The sequence below is a fragment of the Mixophyes fleayi genome, chromosome 1 (genome assembly GCF_038048845.1).
Source record: "Mixophyes fleayi isolate aMixFle1 chromosome 1, aMixFle1.hap1, whole genome shotgun sequence".
NCBI classification, from domain to species: Eukaryota; Metazoa; Chordata; class Amphibia; order Anura; family Limnodynastidae; genus Mixophyes; species Mixophyes fleayi.
This window is the reverse complement of record NC_134402.1, coordinates 458,754,356-458,768,769: the sequence shown is the minus strand read 5'-3', so window position 1 is coordinate 458,768,769 and position 14,414 is coordinate 458,754,356. Positions and strand designations below refer to the sequence as shown.

General features: G+C 35.5%; 3 protein-coding genes across 3 annotated transcripts; all 3 read left to right on the top strand.

The window, feature by feature from the left end:
* The first annotated feature begins 5 nt into the window (after positions 1-5).
* LOC142161200 (serine/threonine-protein kinase SBK1-like) lies at positions 6-4,753 on the top strand. Its single transcript, XM_075216618.1, has 4 exons — positions 6-11; positions 3,157-3,325; positions 3,631-3,833; positions 3,947-4,753. The coding sequence occupies exons 1-4, from the start codon at positions 6-8 to the stop codon at positions 4,751-4,753; spliced, it is 1,185 nt and encodes a 394-aa protein (XP_075072719.1).
* Positions 4,754-4,815: 62 nt separating this feature from the next.
* LOC142161149 (serine/threonine-protein kinase SBK1-like) lies at positions 4,816-9,236 on the top strand. The gene is made up of 4 exons (XM_075216483.1): positions 4,816-4,821; positions 7,967-8,135; positions 8,441-8,643; positions 8,757-9,236. The coding sequence occupies exons 1-4, from the start codon at positions 4,816-4,818 to the stop codon at positions 9,234-9,236; spliced, it is 858 nt and encodes a 285-aa protein (XP_075072584.1).
* Positions 9,237-9,625: 389 nt separating this feature from the next.
* Positions 9,626-14,372, top strand: LOC142161072 (serine/threonine-protein kinase SBK1-like). The gene is made up of 4 exons (XM_075216365.1): positions 9,626-9,631; positions 12,776-12,944; positions 13,250-13,452; positions 13,566-14,372. The coding sequence occupies exons 1-4, from the start codon at positions 9,626-9,628 to the stop codon at positions 14,370-14,372; spliced, it is 1,185 nt and encodes a 394-aa protein (XP_075072466.1).
* The last annotated feature ends 42 nt before the right edge of the window (positions 14,373-14,414 follow it).

The window sequence follows — 14,414 nt, the reverse complement described above, 5'->3', positions numbered from 1 at the left end:
TTATTATGCAGGTAAGTTACTTGTTTAGGAAATAATGTCACTTCCAGAGCACTGATATCTGGAGATATAATGTAAATAGAGAATCTTCAACTTGTTCATACCTTGATTTACCAGTCCTTTTAATTGTCCACTCTGTATCTAAAAGGAAGTAAATACTAGTCTGCCATTGATATTTGTAGCTTATCCTACAAAAGCACTTTTCCCCTGGAGTAATTACATGTATTGCTATATAGTATTATGCAGTGTTCATGGAAATTGATTTTCTAAAATCAGTTATAGTGTAAAATGCTTATTGATTTCCCAAAATACCTCATCTGTTTCACAGTACATTGTCACACTTTTATTTTATACTATTATATTAACATTCTTCTAAATTCCTACAGTAACGATTTTAGGAACCTACAAAGCAGATGAACAAGGTCCCATCTGGTGCACATTGGTGTAACTTGTATAAATATCCTCAGTTACCCCTCCCATGCACTAGGTGGTGCTCTTGAAAATGATCAGCTGATGCTATTTCCCAGAACTTCCGCTTACAACCAGTAGAAGATCATCGGGATGAAGGTTTAGCATTATAAGAACGATATTATTCTATTTTTAATGAGAAATATAATTGTACGAGTGCATTATACAAATTGAATCTCATTATTTTTACACCTAAATTATCCTGATATATATTTTGTGTGTGTGTTTATGTATCAGTTCTTGTTTAATACATTTCCTTTAATTATTTATAGGTTTAATAAAGATTTGAATTGTATGAAATTATTTGCCTGGTGCTTAATTTTTAAATGAGGTCAGAAACCTAGAATTTTATTTTAGAAAACCATGAACTCTCCCATTTTTTTTGCCCATTCTTTGTTTTTCCCGTTCATTAGTAATTCTTGTACTGTGAGAGTTATTATTGCTGTTTGAAAAACATCCTAAACAGTTACATTGCCAGGTTCAAAAAATTGCAGTTAAAAAGTAACTGGGATTTAGAACCTGAGAGGTGAATGAACACCATGTTTTATGATAAAGGTATATTATAACTTATCTCCTCTTTACAACCCAAAAGCAGTGTACAATATTACTGATACACAATGTTTTATTTTCTCTCAAATTTCACTTTACAAAACACAACTTTAAAAATGTTAAAAAAAAAAGAGTTAACAACCAACAGTAATAATATTCTTCGCAAGACCTAACTATAAAAGGGTAATGTTATGAATGACTGCAAGATTAACGTGTGTTATATGAAAACAACATAAAACAAAATATAATTACACCCATGGTGTCCATTTTCTTGTTAATTCATATGTTAATAAGGAGCTGCACCACTTCTGTTCGGTGTAACAGGATTTTCTTTTCATCAATTTGGGTGTCCATATTTTCTAAACACAAACCCCCCATTGTCTGGATATTCGGTCACCTGCTCACGTGAAAAGACTGAATATAATCATTCTAAATCCTGTGTGAGACTGGGACTAGGAACCAGAGACCGGGACTGAAGTTGTTATGTTTATAATGGGAAACTATACACAAGTCTTATATAAATAGTGTTTTCCCTGTCTGTCTGGCATAGTAAGAAGAACATTTTTAAGGGGTATTTTAAAAATGAATAGGAAACAGAAGCTACAAGTAGTATGTCCTTTATATAGGGTGAAATGAACATCATGTTTTATCATCAAGGTGTACTTTCATTTCTCTCCAATTTACAACCCATATGCAGTGTACAATCTTACTGATACATGTTGTTTTATTTGCTCTAAAACTTCTCTTTACAAAATACAAATTTAAAATTTAAGTAAATGTAACATATACAATACTGGTAAAGTTACAAGTGTCTTCAAAGTTAATCTGGTTTAAATGAAGAACAAGTAATACTCAAAACATACTCACATCCATGGTACAGATCTCAGCATTGTTCTGACATAAAGATATTTTGCAATGTGTCTCTCATGAAGTCTCCTGATTTATATATTCTGTTTGAAAGAATTGGATGCTAGACAGAAATATAGAAACTATGATATGTGGTGACCCAAATCTTCATCACATCTGTGGTGTCTTCCTTTTGCTTAGAAATTATATCAGCTAAAGTAACATCCTACAATCTAAGCTCATCCCATCCATAAGGCTAGCGGTAGCCAAAGTATCCTCTAAGTTTTACACTAACCCTGCAGTAGTTTAATACCATCAATTAGAAATGAATGTACCCAGTTTGCTAATTGAACATAGATGTATCTTTGTGATGAGTTGCTGTTTTGTGTAAACTTGATACATTTAATATCTCTGTTAGCCGGTATCTTCAAACTGTAAGTGTTGGAAAAGGTTCAGGGTGTTCATTAATGTCTTATAATTTCCGATCTAGAGAAACATTATGCACGTGTAAAACACATGAGTGACAGTTAGTTGGGGTGTCAAGGTGTGGTTAAGATATTCTCTTAGGTTTATATTAACCCTTTGTAACACACATGAATGATATGGCATGAGTTCTTTTTCTCACACATGCCTATATCAATCTGTAGGAATTCTTTTGAAATGCAAATCCAGGAGAACAATGCCCAGTTGTTTACACAACATATGCACATTATCAATCAGCCAATCAGGAGGCACCAACATTAACCTGCTCCATCCCACCTTCCTTTCATAAACCAGACATCTTCCCATTCTGATTAGTGACTTTCTCTACTGCTTAAGACTCAGAGCGACTGTTTTATTACAGAATAGATTGCAATTTACCTCTGTTATTTTGTGAAGACTTTCAGCAGTTTCCAACACAACTGAAATTATACCAGATATATTCAAGACTGAATTGAACATTTCTCCAAGGTAAGATACCTATAGTCATTGTAGAAATGATTACATGTTTGTGATTTGAAATTCTAAATCTTGATCATTTTTGTTTAATCTGTAAATTTAAAACATTGATTTACTAGCAAGTCTAATCAGATAATTGGTGATATCAAAGCTGTGTATTATATAATAATGACTACTATTTATCTTCTACAAATATAAAAATAAACAATTATACTTGTCATACATGTTATTTGTGTAGGACACTAGTTCCTTTTCTATATGGACACTGATTGCAAAAATAAAAATGTTTCTCTAAATATATTCCTAAAATAATGTAGTAATTAAAGTAAATAAAATATTCTTTCTGTCTTCATCCAGGATACAATGGCCTCCAGTCTACGTGATGTGGAGCTTACCCTGGAAGGACTGGTCTCCTTTGCTTCCCAGTTCCTGCAGGAAATAGAACTTGAGGACAGCTACCACGTCATGAAGGAGCTTGGAGGAGGTGGCTATGCTTCAGTGATCATGGTAAAGGACATAAAAACAGGTCAGTTTGGTCAATTATCACCCTTTTCATAATCTACATTTATGGGACCATTTTTCAGCCAGGTTTACAAGAGGGTGATATACCTTGGACATTCCTTTTCTATATGTGACAAAATTCACATGGTAACAATTCTCATCCTTACTGAGCCACAAAATTCATAAAACTGACCAAGCACGAGTCCTGTAGTCAAACGTTGCCATGTACTGTATAGTTCTAATTTCATTGCCAAATTATCATTGAGTCCTCAAATCTATTAGTTTTTTCCAATTTAAAATTCACAACTAACCATGACCTTTTCTTCGCAGATCAGAGAATGGCAGTAAAGATGATGGACAGGAAAAGAACAACTGAGAGAAATTTCCTCATGGAATTCAGTATGTCCTTCCTCCTCTCATCCCATCCCAATATCATTGGGAGTTATGGCATTGCGTTCAAGACCAGTGACCACTTTGCCTTTGCCCAGGAGCTGTCACCAGTGGGTGATTTGTTATCTCTCATTCTACCCAATGTAAGTACAAGTCCTTGAATTGATTTTACATCAACTTGGTGCTTTAAACACGTTTTACCTTCTGGTTGTAACATGTTTAAAAGATGCTGAATCAATTGATTTATTTCTTTCAGACTGGACTTCCAGGAGACACAGTGAAGAGATGTGCAGTGCAGATCTCCAATGCACTGGAATTTATAGAAAATAAAGGACTGGTGCATATGGACATTAAACCAGAGAACATTTTGGTGTTTGATCAGCACTGTCATTGCATTAAAATTTCTGACTTTGGTCTTTCACATTTCAAGGGAACAGCAATTCAAACCAAGTCTGGGACTGGCTCTTACATGGCCCCTGAGATGTGCCAGCTTACTGACAAGGATCGTTTGGTTGTAGACTCCACTCTTGATGTGTGGGCATTTGGTGTTGTTCTTTATTGCTTGCTCACAGGAGAGTTTCCCTGGCAGTTGGCAATGCCTAGAGACAAAGAGTACAGTAGATTTGTTGAATGGCAAAATCACAGCCAGCTTGACGTCGCTCCCTCACCGTGGAACAGGCTGCCTGTTGGAGTGTTGAGGATGTTTAGTCATCTTTTAGCCATAGACAGTAGTCAGCGAAGCAAATCTACTGAAATCTTGATGTTCATGGGTGAGAGTTGGAAAGCAGAAAGAGCCCAGAATGATACTACAGACAATTTTCCTGTACAATCAGAGCTCTCATGTTTCAGCAAGAATCTGTCTTACATCCCAACAGATACTTCAAACAGCAGTGAGTCCATTCAGTCTGTTATTAGCGCCATGTCACGTCATTTGAACACTGATAGTTTTGGCTTGGAGTGTGAGGAGACACCAGATGACTGGCAGAATAATGCACCAAATCCACTCATACTTCTGGATGATGAGATATCTCTACATGTCGGGGCAGAGGTGGAAATTGGGTGAACACTCAGCAGTAACTGTGTCTCATGGCTTTGTGAAGACATCAAATATGCTCTTCTCTTATTATGCAGGTAAGTTACTTGTTTAGGAAATAATGTCACTTCCAGAGCACTGATATCTGGAGATATAATGTAAATAGAGAATCTTCAACTTGTTCATACCTTGATTTACCAGTCCTTTTAATTGTCCACTCTGTATCTAAAAGGAAGTAAATACTAGTCTGCCATTGATATTTGTAGCTTATCCTACAAAAGCACTTTTCCCCTGGAGTAATTACATGTATTGCTATATAGTATTATGCAGTGTTCATGGAAATTGATTTTCTAAAATCAGTTATAGTGTAAAATGCTTATTGATTTCCCAAAATACCTCATCTGTTTCACAGTACATTGTCACACTTTTATTTTATACTATTATATTAACATTATTCTAAATTCCTACAGTAACGATTTTAGGAACCTACAAAGCAGATGAACAAGGTCCCATCTGGTGCACATTGGTGTAACTTGTATAAATATCCTCAGTTACCCCTCCCATGCACTAGGTGGTGCTCTTGAAAATGATCAGCTGATGCTATTTCCCAGAACTTCCGCTTACAACCAGTAGAAGATCATCGGGATGAAGGTTTAGCATTATAAGAACGATATTATTCTATTTTTAATGAGAAATATAATTGTACGAGTGCATTATACAAATTGAATCTCATTATTTTTACACCTAAATTATCCTGATATATATTTTGTGTGTGTGTTTATGTATCAGTTCTTGTTTAATACATTTCCTTTAATTATTTATAGGTTTAATAAAGATTTGAATTGTATGAAATTATTTGCCTGGTGCTTAATTTTTAAATGAGGTCAGAAACCTAGAATTTTATTTTAGAAAACCATGAACTCTCCCATTTTTTTTGCCCATTCTTTGTTTTTCCCGTTCATTAGTAATTCTTGTACTGTGAGAGTTATTATTGCTGTTTGAAAAACATCCTAAACAGTTACATTGCCAGGTTCAAAAAATTGCAGTTAAAAAGTAACTGGGATTTAGAACCTGAGAGGTGAATGAACACCATGTTTTATGATAAAGGTATATTATAACTTATCTCCTCTTTACAACCCAAAAGCAGTGTACAATATTACTGATACACAATGTTTTATTTTCTCTCAAATTTCACTTTACAAAACACAACTTTAAAAATGTTAAAAAAAAAAGAGTTAACAACCAACAGTAATAATATTCTTCGCAAGACCTAACTATAAAAGGGTAATGTTATGAATGACTGCAAGATTAACGTGTGTTATATGAAAACAACATAAAACAAAATATAATTACACCCATGGTGTCCATTTTCTTGTTAATTCATATGTTAATAAGGAGCTGCACCACTTCTGTTCGGTGTAACAGGATTTTCTTTTCATCAATTTGGGTGTCCATATTTTCTAAACACAAACCCCCCATTGTCTGGATATTCGGTCACCTGCTCACGTGAAAAGACTGAATATAATCATTCTAAATCCTGTGTGAGACTGGGACTAGGAACCAGAGACCGGGACTGAAGTTGTTATGTTTATAATGGGAAACTATACACAAGTCTTATATAAATAGTGTTTTCCCTGTCTGTCTGGCATAGTAAGAAGAACATTTTTAAGGGGTATTTTAAAAATGAATAGGAAACAGAAGCTACAAGTAGTATGTCCTTTATATAGGGTGAAATGAACATCATGTTTTATCATCAAGGTGTACTTTCATTTCTCTCCAATTTACAACCCATATGCAGTGTACAATCTTACTGATACATGTTGTTTTATTTGCTCTAAAACTTCTCTTTACAAAATACAAATTTAAAATTTAAGTAAATGTAACATATACAATACTGGTAAAGTTACAAGTGTCTTCAAAGTTAATCTGGTTTAAATGAAGAACAAGTAATACTCAAAACATACTCACATCCATGGTACAGATCTCAGCATTGTTCTGACATAAAGATATTTTGCAATGTGTCTCTCATGAAGTCTCCTGATTTATATATTCTGTTTGAAAGAATTGGATGCTAGACAGAAATATAGAAACTATGATATGTGGTGACCCAAATCTTCATCACATCTGTGGTGTCTTCCTTTTGCTTAGAAATTATATCAGCTAAAGTAACATCCTACAATCTAAGCTCATCCCATCCATAAGGCTAGCGGTAGCCAAAGTATCCTCTAAGTTTTACACTAACCCTGCAGTAGTTTAATACCATCAATTAGAAATGAATGTACCCAGTTTGCTAATTGAACATAGATGTATCTTTGTGATGAGTTGCTGTTTTGTGTAAACTTGATACATTTAATATCTCTGTTAGCCGGTATCTTCAAACTGTAAGTGTTGGAAAAGGTTCAGGGTGTTCATTAATGTCTTATAATTTCCGATCTAGAGAAACATTATGCACGTGTAAAACACATGAGTGACAGTTAGTTGGGGTGTCAAGGTGTGGTTAAGATATTCTCTTAGGTTTATATTAACCCTTTGTAACACACATGAATGATATGGCATGAGTTCTTTTTCTCACACATGCCTATATCAATCTGTAGGAATTCTTTTGAAATGCAAATCCAGGAGAACAATGCCCAGTTGTTTACACAACATATGCACATTATCAATCAGCCAATCAGGAGGCACCAACATTAACCTGCTCCATCCCACCTTCCTTTCATAAACCAGACATCTTCCCATTCTGATTAGTGACTTTCTCTACTGCTTAAGACTCAGAGCGACTGTTTTATTACAGAATAGATTGCAATTTACCTCTGTTATTTTGTGAAGACTTTCAGCAGTTTCCAACACAACTGAAATTATACCAGATATATTCAAGACTGAATTGAACATTTCTCCAAGGTAAGATACCTATAGTCATTGTAGAAATGATTACATGTTTGTGATTTGAAATTCTAAATCTTGATCATTTTTGTTTAATCTGTAAATTTAAAACATTGATTTACTAGCAAGTCTAATCAGATAATTGGTGATATCAAAGCTGTGTATTATATAATAATGACTACTATTTATCTTCTACAAATATAAAAATAAACAATTATACTTGTCATACATGTTATTTGTGTAGGACACTAGTTCCTTTTCTATATGGACACTGATTGCAAAAATAAAAATGTTTCTCTAAATATATTCCTAAAATAATGTAGTAATTAAAGTAAATAAAATATTCTTTCTGTCTTCATCCAGGATACAATGGCCTCCAGTCTACGTGATGTGGAGCTTACCCTGGAAGGACTGGTCTCCTTTGCTTCCCAGTTCCTGCAGGAAATAGAACTTGAGGACAGCTACCACGTCATGAAGGAGCTTGGAGGAGGTGGCTATGCTTCAGTGATCATGGTAAAGGACATAAAAACAGGTCAGTTTGGTCAATTATCACCCTTTTCATAATCTACATTTATGGGACCATTTTTCAGCCAGGTTTACAAGAGGGTGATATACCTTGGACATTCCTTTTCTATATGTGACAAAATTCACATGGTAACAATTCTCATCCTTACTGAGCCACAAAATTCATAAAACTGACCAAGCACGAGTCCTGTAGTCAAACGTTGCCATGTACTGTATAGTTCTAATTTCATTGCCAAATTATCATTGAGTCCTCAAATCTATTAGTTTTTTCCAATTTAAAATTCACAACTAACCATGACCTTTTCTTCGCAGATCAGAGAATGGCAGTAAAGATGATGGACAGGAAAAGAACAACTGAGAGAAATTTCCTCATGGAATTCAGTATGTCCTTCCTCCTCTCATCCCATCCCAATATCATTGGGAGTTATGGCATTGCGTTCAAGACCAGTGACCACTTTGCCTTTGCCCAGGAGCTGTCACCAGTGGGTGATTTGTTATCTCTCATTCTACCCAATGTAAGTACAAGTCCTTGAATTGATTTTACATCAACTTGGTGCTTTAAACACGTTTTACCTTCTGGTTGTAACATGTTTAAAAGATGCTGAATCAATTGATTTATTTCTTTCAGACTGGACTTCCAGGAGACACAGTGAAGAGATGTGCAGTGCAGATCTCCAATGCACTGGAATTTATAGAAAATAAAGGACTGGTGCATATGGACATTAAACCAGAGAACATTTTGGTGTTTGATCAGCACTGTCATTGCATTAAAATTTCTGACTTTGGTCTTTCACATTTCAAGGGAACAGCAATTCAAACCAAGTCTGGGACTGGCTCTTACATGGCCCCTGAGATGTGCCAGCTTACTGACAAGGATCGTTTGGTTGTAGACTCCACTCTTGATGTGTGGGCATTTGGTGTTGTTCTTTATTGCTTGCTCACAGGAGAGTTTCCCTGGCAGTTGGCAATGCCTAGAGACAAAGAGTACAGTAGATTTGTTGAATGGCAAAATCACAGCCAGCTTGACGTCGCTCCCTCACCGTGGAACAGGCTGCCTGTTGGAGTGTTGAGGATGTTTAGTCATCTTTTAGCCATAGACAGTAGTTAGCGAAGCAAATCTACTGAAATCTTGATGTTCATGGGTGAGAGTTGGAAAGCAGAAAGAGCCCAGAATGATACTACAGACAATTTTCCTGTACAATCAGAGCTCTCATGTTTCAGCAAGAATCTGTCTTACATCCCAACAGATACTTCAAACAGCAGTGAGTCCATTCAGTCTGTTATTAGCGCCATGTCACGTCATTTGAACACTGATAGTTTTGGCTTGGAGTGTGAGGAGACACCAGATGACTGGCAGAATAATGCACCAAATCCACTCATACTTCTGGATGATGAGATATCTCTACATGTCGGGGCAGAGGTGGAAATTGGGTGAACACTCAGCAGTAACTGTGTCTCATGGCTTTGTGAAGACATCAAATATGCTCTTCTCTTATTATGCAGGTAAGTTACTTGTTTAGGAAATAATGTCACTTCCAGAGCACTGATATCTGGAGATATAATGTAAATAGAGAATCTTCAACTTGTTCATACCTTGATTTACCAGTCCTTTTAATTGTCCACTCTGTATCTAAAAGGAAGTAAATACTAGTCTGCCATTGATATTTGTAGCTTATCCTACAAAAGCACTTTTCCCCTGGAGTAATTACATGTATTGCTATATAGTATTATGCAGTGTTCATGGAAATTGATTTTCTAAAATCAGTTATAGTGTAAAATGCTTATTGATTTCCCAAAATACCTCATCTGTTTCACAGTACATTGTCACACTTTTATTTTATACTATTATATTAACATTCTTCTAAATTCCTACAGTAACGATTTTAGGAACCTACAAAGCAGATGAACAAGGTCCCATCTGGTGCACATTGGTGTAACTTGTATAAATATCCTCAGTTACCCCTCCCATGCACTAGGTGGTGCTCTTGAAAATGATCAGCTGATGCTATTTCCCAGAACTTCCGCTTACAACCAGTAGAAGATCATCGGGATGAAGGTTTAGCATTATAAGAACGATATTATTCTATTTTTAATGAGAAATATAATTGTACGAGTGCATTATACAAATTGAATCTCATTATTTTTACACCTAAATTATCCTGATATATATTTTGTGTGTGTGTTTATGTATCAGTTCTTGTTTAATACATTTCCTTTAATTATTTATAGGTTTAATAAAGATTTGAATTGTATGAAATTATTTGCCTGGTGCTTAATTTTTAAATGAGGTCAGAAACCTAGAATTTTATTTTAGAAAACCATGAACTCTCCCATTTTTTTTGCCCATTCTTTGTTTTTCCCGTTCATTAGTAATTCTTGTACTGTGAGAGTTATTATTGCTGTTTGAAAAACATCCTAAACAGTTACATTGCCAGGTTCAAAAAATTGCAGTTAAAAAGTAACTGGGATTTAGAACCTGAGAGGTGAATGAACACCATGTTTTATGATAAAGGTATATTATAACTTATCTCCTCTTTACAACCCAAAAGCAGTGTACAATATTACTGATACACAATGTTTTATTTTCTCTCAAATTTCACTTTACAAAACACAACTTTAAAAATGTTAAAAAAAAAGAGTTAACAACCAACAGTAATAATATTCTTCGCAAGACCTAACTATAAAAGGGTAATGTTATGAATGACTGCAAGATTAACGTGTGTTATATGAAAACAACATAAAACAAAATATAATTACACCCATGGTGTCCATTTTCTTGTTAATTCATATGTTAATAAGGAGCTGCACCACTTCTGTTCGGTGTAACAGGATTTTCTTTTCATCAATTTGGGTGTCCATATTTTCTAAACACAAACCCCCCATTGTCTGGATATTCGGTCACCTGCTCACGTGAAAAGACTGAATATAATCATTCTAAATCCTGTGTGAGACTGGGACTAGGAACCAGAGACCGGGACTGAAGTTGTTATGTTTATAATGGGAAACTATACACAAGTCTTATATAAATAGTGTTTTCCCTGTCTGTCTGGCATAGTAAGAAGAACATTTTTAAGGGGTATTTTAAAAATGAATAGGAAACAGAAGCTACAAGTAGTATGTCCTTTATATAGGGTGAAATGAACATCATGTTTTATCATCAAGGTGTACTTTCATTTCTCTCCAATTTACAACCCATATGCAGTGTACAATCTTACTGATACATGTTGTTTTATTTGCTCTAAAACTTCTCTTTACAAAATACAAATTTAAAATTTAAGTAAATGTAACATATACAATACTGGTAAAGTTACAAGTGTCTTCAAAGTTAATCTGGTTTAAATGAAGAACAAGTAATACTCAAAACATACTCACATCCATGGTACAGATCTCAGCATTGTTCTGACATAAAGATATTTTGCAATGTGTCTCTCATGAAGTCTCCTGATTTATATATTCTGTTTGAAAGAATTGGATGCTAGACAGAAATATAGAAACTATGATATGTGGTGACCCAAATCTTCATCACATCTGTGGTGTCTTCCTTTTGCTTAGAAATTATATCAGCTAAAGTAACATCCTACAATCTAAGCTCATCCCATCCATAAGGCTAGCGGTAGCCAAAGTATCCTCTAAGTTTTACACTAACCCTGCAGTAGTTTAATACCATCAATTAGAAATGAATGTACCCAGTTTGCTAATTGAACATAGATGTATCTTTGTGATGAGTTGCTGTTTTGTGTAAACTTGATACATTTAATATCTCTGTTAGCCGGTATCTTCAAACTGTAAGTGTTGGAAAAGGTTCAGGGTGTTCATTAATGTCTTATAATTTCCGATCTAGAGAAACATTATGCACGTGTAAAACACATGAGTGACAGTTAGTTGGGGTGTCAAGGTGTGGTTAAGATATTCTCTTAGGTTTATATTAACCCTTTGTAACACACATGAATGATATGGCATGAGTTCTTTTTCTCACACATGCCTATATCAATCTGTAGGAATTCTTTTGAAATGCAAATCCAGGAGAACAATGCCCAGTTGTTTACACAACATATGCACATTATCAATCAGCCAATCAGGAGGCACCAACATTAACCTGCTCCATCCCACCTTCCTTTCATAAACCAGACATCTTCCCATTCTGATTAGTGACTTTCTCTACTGCTTAAGACTCAGAGCGACTGTTTTATTACAGAATAGATTGCAATTTACCTCTGTTATTTTGTGAAGACTTTCAGCAGTTTCCAACACAACTGAAATTATACCAGATATATTCAAGACTGAATTGAACATTTCTCCAAGGTAAGATACCTATAGTCATTGTAGAAATGATTACATGTTTGTGATTTGAAATTCTAAATCTTGATCATTTTTGTTTAATCTGTAAATTTAAAACATTGATTTACTAGCAAGTCTAATCAGATAATTGGTGATATCAAAGCTGTGTATTATATAATAATGACTACTATTTATCTTCTACAAATATAAAAATAAACAATTATACTTGTCATACATGTTATTTGTGTAGGACACTAGTTCCTTTTCTATATGGACACTGATTGCAAAAATAAAAATGTTTCTCTAAATATATTCCTAAAATAATGTAGTAATTAAAGTAAATAAAATATTCTTTCTGTCTTCATCCAGGATACAATGGCCTCCAGTCTACGTGATGTGGAGCTTACCCTGGAAGGACTGGTCTCCTTTGCTTCCCAGTTCCTGCAGGAAATAGAACTTGAGGACAGCTACCACGTCATGAAGGAGCTTGGAGGAGGTGGCTATGCTTCAGTGATCATGGTAAAGGACATAAAAACAGGTCAGTTTGGTCAATTATCACCCTTTTCATAATCTACATTTATGGGACCATTTTTCAGCCAGGTTTACAAGAGGGTGATATACCTTGGACATTCCTTTTCTATATGTGACAAAATTCACATGGTAACAATTCTCATCCTTACTGAGCCACAAAATTCATAAAACTGACCAAGCACGAGTCCTGTAGTCAAACGTTGCCATGTACTGTATAGTTCTAATTTCATTGCCAAATTATCATTGAGTCCTCAAATCTATTAGTTTTTTCCAATTTAAAATTCACAACTAACCATGACCTTTTCTTCGCAGATCAGAGAATGGCAGTAAAGATGATGGACAGGAAAAGAACAACTGAGAGAAATTTCCTCATGGAATTCAGTATGTCCTTCCTCCTCTCATCCCATCCCAATATCATTGGGAGTTATGGCATTGCGTTCAAGACCAGTGACCACTTTGCCTTTGCCCAGGAGCTGTCACCAGTGGGTGATTTGTTATCTCTCATTCTACCCAATGTAAGTACAAGTCCTTGAATTGATTTTACATCAACTTGGTGCTTTAAACACGTTTTACCTTCTGGTTGTAACATGTTTAAAAGATGCTGAATCAATTGATTTATTTCTTTCAGACTGGACTTCCAGGAGACACAGTGAAGAGATGTGCAGTGCAGATCTCCAATGCACTGGAATTTATAGAAAATAAAGGACTGGTGCATATGGACATTAAACCAGAGAACATTTTGGTGTTTGATCAGCACTGTCATTGCATTAAAATTTCTGACTTTGGTCTTTCACATTTCAAGGGAACAGCAATTCAAACCAAGTCTGGGACTGGCTCTTACATGGCCCCTGAGATGTGCCAGCTTACTGACAAGGATCGTTTGGTTGTAGACTCCACTCTTGATGTGTGGGCATTTGGTGTTGTTCTTTATTGCTTGCTCACAGGAGAGTTTCCCTGGCAGTTGGCAATGCCTAGAGACAAAGAGTACAGTAGATTTGTTGAATGGCAAAATCACAGCCAGCTTGACGTCGCTCCCTCACCGTGGAACAGGCTGCCTGTTGGAGTGTTGAGGATGTTTAGTCATCTTTTAGCCATAGACAGTAGTCAGCGAAGCAAATCTACTGAAATCTTGATGTTCATGGGTGAGAGTTGGAAAGCAGAAAGAGCCCAGAATGATACTACAGACAATTTTCCTGTACAATCAGAGCTCTCATGTTTCAGCAAGAATCTGTCTTACATCCCAACAGATACTTCAAACAGCAGTGAGTCCATTCAGTCTGTTATTAGCGCCATGTCACGTCATTTGAACACTGATAGTTTTGGCTTGGAGTGTGAGGAGACACCAGATGACTGGCAGAATAATGCACCAAATCCACTCATACTTCTGGATGATGAGATATCTCTACATGTCGGGGCAGAGGTGGAAATTGGGTGAACACTCAGCAGTAACTGTGTCTCATGGCTTTGTGAAGACATC

Bases quoted from the DNA above. Each gene is read 5' to 3' on its own strand.
- LOC142161200 (XM_075216618.1), top strand. The intron at 3,326-3,630 runs GTCAGTTTGGTC...TTTTCTTCGCAG, and splicing joins GGTAAAGGACATAAAAACAG to ATCAGAGAATGGCAGTAAAG. The intron at 3,834-3,946 runs GTAAGTACAAGT...TATTTCTTTCAG, and splicing joins TATCTCTCATTCTACCCAAT to ACTGGACTTCCAGGAGACAC.
- LOC142161149 (XM_075216483.1), top strand. The intron at 8,136-8,440 runs GTCAGTTTGGTC...TTTTCTTCGCAG, and splicing joins GGTAAAGGACATAAAAACAG to ATCAGAGAATGGCAGTAAAG. The intron at 8,644-8,756 runs GTAAGTACAAGT...TATTTCTTTCAG, and splicing joins TATCTCTCATTCTACCCAAT to ACTGGACTTCCAGGAGACAC.
- LOC142161072 (XM_075216365.1), top strand. The intron at 12,945-13,249 runs GTCAGTTTGGTC...TTTTCTTCGCAG, and splicing joins GGTAAAGGACATAAAAACAG to ATCAGAGAATGGCAGTAAAG. The intron at 13,453-13,565 runs GTAAGTACAAGT...TATTTCTTTCAG, and splicing joins TATCTCTCATTCTACCCAAT to ACTGGACTTCCAGGAGACAC.